Source organism: Limulus polyphemus, unplaced genomic scaffold, assembly GCF_000517525.1.
Source record: "Limulus polyphemus unplaced genomic scaffold, Limulus_polyphemus-2.1.2 Scaffold3732, whole genome shotgun sequence".
Classification (NCBI taxonomy): domain Eukaryota; kingdom Metazoa; phylum Arthropoda; class Merostomata; order Xiphosura; family Limulidae; genus Limulus; species Limulus polyphemus.
This window is the reverse complement of record NW_013669342.1, coordinates 37,853-43,478: the sequence shown is the minus strand read 5'-3', so window position 1 is coordinate 43,478 and position 5,626 is coordinate 37,853. Positions and strand designations below refer to the sequence as shown.

The following is a 5,626-nucleotide window of genomic DNA, read 5'->3' as shown; positions in this document are numbered from 1 at the left end:
GAAAATGTAAAGTCCAACTTCCTGTCTTTACATTTACTAAGTTTATACACAATCCAAATATTTGAACATTTAAAGTCCAACTTGCTGTCTTTACATTTACTGAGTTTATACACAGTTCAAATATTTGAAAATTGTAAAGTCAAACTTGCTGTCTTTACATTTACTGAGTTTATACACAATTCAAATAATTGAAAATTTATTGTTAAACTTCCTGTCTTTACATTTACTGAGTTTATACACAATTCAAATAATTGAACATTTAAAGTCCAAATTGCTGTCTTTACATTTACTGAGTTTATACACAATTCAAATATTTGAAAATGTAAAGTCAAACTTGCTGTCTTTACATTTACTGAGTTTATACACAATTCAAATAATTGAAAATTTATTGTTAAACTTCCTGTCCTTACATTTACTGAGTTTATACATAATTCAAATAATTGAAAATTTATTGTTAAACTTCCTGTCCTTACATTTACTGAGTTTATACACAATTCAAATATTTGAAAATGTAAAGTCAAACTTGCTGTCTTTACATTTACTGAGTTTATACATAATTCAAATAATTGAAAATTTATTGTTAAACTTCCTGTCCTTACATTTACTGAGTTTATACACAATTCAAATATTTGAAAATGTAAAGTCAAACTTGCTGTCCTGACATTTACTGACTACCAAAAAGATGTTATTTATCTCCCACCAGTTCTACACTTTTATTAAAAGTTGAACTATTTGTTATCAATTTGCATCATACAAAAATTTAATAATTTCTTTTACATGATTAATAGAAAATTATTCTAAAACAAACTTTTTCTTTCTTAAATAATGGCTAATTCTTGAATTGATATCAAGCTGATCATAATAACTGTGTTTCCTTCGTTAAGCAGATAAGAAATTCCAATCGTATCATCTCGTTAGGCAGTATTTGATGATGTTGGATGTAAAATTTGTTATTTTAATTTTTCTGTACGTACTTCATTACATTTGTCATTTTCTAAAAATTGTAACTTGGTATTTATCTGGAGTTGAACTATTTGTTTTAGATAAATAGTTATTTGTTTTATAATTTTGATTTTTAATGAGAAAATATGTTCTTAAAATACTAATTTTTATGTTTTAACTTTTGTTGTTTGAGCGAAATTAACTCCATTTAGGAGAATGTTATCTAAAATAAAAATATAAACTTGCAAAAATAAGAAATGAAATCAAAATCAAAATGGGGGATAATGGAAAAACTAGAGATTATTCACTGCTTTGATTTAAATTTGAACATTCACTTAAAGAGTGTGCGTAGCCACACCAGTGAACGAGATATTACACTGATTATCTTCCCAATATTAGTCATCTAAATTCAAAATTTCAGAGGTGTTGTCTAGTTAAGTTGTAGAACCAGTTTCAAACTGTCATGTTGTAGGCCTAACATACAACATGGATTTAATTTTCTATTCACACCTTTGAAGATCTTGTTTATCTTTGTACCATTTTTTTAGTTTGTTATGTAAAATGCAGTGTTTCTTTGTTACATTTAAATTGTTCATTGGAAGTGGATGTTATTTTCACCAAAACAGATTGTAACCTGATATGTCATAAGAGCTGTCATGTTCGAGTGGAAAGCTTCTGCCCTCACTCAACTATCAACACCATGGATATGTAAGTACAGATCGCATAGAAAATAATCATTATTAAAAATACACAAGTAGTTTCATGTATAATTGTTAAACGCATATGTCTCGTTTCATTATTTATTTATATTTGTGTAAATAAAATGAAATTTCATGATTCATTTATAACTTTTTAAAAAGAGATTTTCTCTATCATTCTTCTTTCACTCTGTGTACTTTACTTTATTAATTAACTTTCTTTAGCATATTTATTTTTGTTTATTACTTGCTGACAGAGTGTAGAAGTAACTACATATTTTTAATGATTTCAACCAAATAGTGAGGACAAAAGAAAATTGAACAACACAGTTTAGGTCATATAAATAACACAAGGTCCAATCTACAGATGTTCAAGCTCACAATTAACTACTGTTGCTGTTGGTGACTGGCAGCTCAGATGTGGTATATTTTATAGGCTTAAGATTATTCATCTGATCCTGATTTTATATTCTTGACTTTATTCAACCTGTGAGGAGTGTAAATAGAGGTTGAAACTGATACATGACATTTCTTTATCACATTGTTTGCTCTACTTCTTGAGACAACTTTCCTGCAAAGTCTTCCATTCCATTTCTGTAGTTTGTATTCTAGCTTTATTGTTTTTCACCTGTAGTTAATATCAAACCAGGTGGTTTGATGTGTGCGAGTCTATATATATGTACACTGTAATTCAAGGTAGTTTCACTTGGAGATGAACATGTATAAGAAAACTTGAATCCTTTCTTTTTGATCACACTCTTCAGTATAAAATCTATAAAAGCCAGAATTAAATTTACATAAAATATACAAGTTTTGTTTTTTTAATTTAATATTTTTCTTATTTTTAAGTAAATAATTTAAATGTTTACTACAGTTTATTTAGTTTTGTTTTGTGTTTTTAGAGAATATGTACTACAGTTTACTTAGTTTAGTTTTGTGTTTTTAGGGAATTTGTACTACAGTTTACTTAGTTTAGTTTTGTGTTTCTAGGGAATATGTATTACAGTTTACTTAGTTTGGTTTTGTGTTTTTAGGGAATTTGTACTACAGTTTACTTTGTTTGTTTTTATGTTTCTAGGGAATATGTATTACAGTTTACTTAGTTTGATTTTGTGTTTTTAGGGAATATGTACAAGACCCAAGAGCAAAATCTAAAAGCAGCTGATGAGTGAAAAGTAGACAGAAGGATAAAGCAATGATTGTAGTGGTAATTAAGACAGAGTAACTTTTATTTTCATGTGAATAATTTTGTTATAAAATCAAAGTCTTCAATTTAATTTTGATGTTTTATCAATGAAAGTAAAACTGGACTAACTTTGTTTTTTGAACTTGTCTGCCAAAACTTGAATATTGAACTTTGGGACAGTTACTTTGATAAATTCAAGCACACTATTCATAATTTTAGCTCTTTAAAAATAGTTTATCTGAATAAACATAAAAATGAAGACTAATTAATTGTTTGTTTTCTTATGGCTGAAAGACAATTAATTTTTATAATATGCTTTAAGGAGTGATTACATCTTTTGACAAACCACAGTTTACTTTGTGTAATTTTAGTACATGAGCTACGACAGATAGCTCCTTAAACATAGATTTGTTTGTTTCTTGATTTTATAACTCAACTGTTTTTAATTTAAAAATTACTTTCTTTTGTTTTCCTTTGAGTTTGATTTCAGCTCCTGTTTTATTTGTTCATGCTCATATGTTTGCTACAAAACTTTGATGCTAGGCTTATATCTTGTAAAGAAGTTTGACTTAAATGGTAATATGTATTAAACTTAAATGTCATTATATATATATAATATCAGAAGCCTTAAGATTTAACGAAGACGTATCAAGACACTAGTGACAGAGAGTGCTGTTTATGTCACCCATGTTACATGTGACAGAGAGTGCTGTTTATGTCACCCATGTTACATGTGACAGAGAGTGCTGTTTATGTCACCCATGTTACTTGTGACAGAGATATGTCACCCATGTTACTAGTGACAGAGAGTGCTGTTTATGTCACCCATGTTACTAGTGACAGAGAGTGCTGTTTATGTCATCCATGTTACTAGTGACAGAGAGTGCTGTTTATGTCACCCATGTTACTTGTGACAGAGAGTGCTGTTTATGTCACCCATGTTACATGTGACAGAGTGCTGTTTATGTCACCGATGTTACAGTGACAGAGAGTGCTGTTTATGTCACCCATGTTACTAGTGACAGAGAGTGCTGTTTATGTCACCATGTTACACGTGACAGAGAGTGCTGTTTATGTCACCCATGTTACACGTGACAGAGAGTGCTGTTTATGTCACCCATGTTACACGTGACAGAGAGTGCTGTTTATGTCACCCATGTTACTTGTGACAGAGAGTGCTGTTTATGTCATCCATGTTACTAGTGACAGAGAGTGCTGTTTCTGTCTCCTAGGGATTACTGGGAAACCTGTATTCACTTAACTCTTGAGTCAAGAGTCATATGCTAATTGAAATTGTAAGTGTTGTTTGTATTAGATATGTAACTAATGTTCTGTATTCCTTAAAGTGTTTTAGGCCTGTATTAACTTGAATTTGTTTTTATGAATTGTGACTTGTCTCCCAGAATCTGAAAGTGTTAGATTATGAAGAAACGGTAACATAGTGATCACATCACTTACTACTGAAATTTGAAGTTTATCTGGAACTATTAAATGTGTATGTGCCAGGACCAAGATGTTGTTTAGTAAGTGAGATGATATTGGACTACAACAGTAACGTAACAGAGCACTTGAAATGATTTTTACTTCTATTAAAACCTTACGTTAAAATTCAACAAATAGGTGGCAGCTAAGGAAGATGAAATGTGATGTTGTATTAGTTGACGTTAAATTATATTTTCAAAACATTCTCAAACTAAGAGACATTTGATGTATTTTAACTATTAGCCAATGAAATCAAAATGAAGATGAAAAATGCTCATTAAAATTGTGATTGGTTTATCGAACTAGCTAACTATTGCAAACTTGCATTATTTTTGGAATAAATTTGATAAAAGACATTGTATTAAATGGTATTGTCACTTGTTAGTGGTGATGGTCTGTGTGCCGTATCAATAAGAAAATGAATTGATGTTTATTGGAAAGTGTCACTTAATGTACAGAGATTTACTAAGTATAGAAAATGAATTATAAACCTTACATTATTCATATTTTTTTTTTGCTCTTATAGAGAAAGAATATTTAACTGAATATGTTCGCTCCTGTGTTTATATAGCAAGGCTAAGTGCAAACTAGAGTGTGAGACTGGATCCAAGATTCCTTGATTCACATCCAGTTAATGGTGAAAAAAATTGCATTCTGCACTTTGTGGCTGTGGGTGCATTATAAGAGTGATAGTCAAATCCCACTATTTGATTAGAGTAGCCCATGAATTGGCAGTGGGTGATGTTGAATAGTTGTTTTCCCTCGAGTCTTATAACTTCAAAATTAGGGATGGATAGCAATATTCCGTTAGTAACTCTGTGCAAAATTCAAGAAACAAATAATTTTCATATCATCTCCAATCTTTTAACGATGTGTCTATGCATTCTTGAATTATTCTTTTATATATAATTTCTATTTTCTCAAACGTACTTATTATACAATAATGCTTATTTTCACAGATGTTTTAACTAAGTCGCAGCTATGCAGTTTTGGAGCATTATAGTTAAACTTCATAAACTACAGGAAAGGTTCATTATGCATCAACGCAAACTAGAACTTGCATAATCCAGAAGCAAGGTACATAAAAACAATAAATACGTAATTATTTATTCAGTACACAATATTTGTTGTTCTTTTCTTCATTAACCGTTCTATCTCTAGTGTCCGTCTGCTTGATCTATACTGCTGCTCGACATTAGCTGTCCTATCTCCAGTGTCTGTCCTATTTTTACTGTCCGTCTGCCTCATCCATGCTGCTGCCTGACATTAACTGTCCTATCTCTAGTGTCCGTCTGCCCGATTCATGCTGCTGCCTGAC

General features: G+C 30.4%; 1 protein-coding gene across 4 annotated transcripts in view; it reads left to right on the top strand.

Moving 5' to 3' along the window:
- LOC106469938 (C2 domain-containing protein 2-like) overlaps window positions 1–5,620 on the top strand; it is a 61,591-nt gene extending 55,971 nt beyond the window's left edge. For all 4 annotated transcript variants that reach the window (XM_022398513.1, XM_022398512.1, XM_022398511.1 and 1 more), the window contains 2 exons: window positions 1,569–1,650; window positions 2,763–5,620. In XM_022398513.1, the coding sequence (XP_022254221.1) occupies window positions 1,569–1,650; window positions 2,763–2,805 (125 nt within the window). In that variant the 3' untranslated portion in view covers window positions 2,806–5,620. The remainder of the gene's footprint in view (window positions 1–1,568; window positions 1,651–2,762) is intronic.
- Window positions 5,621–5,626: the final 6 nt, after the last annotated feature.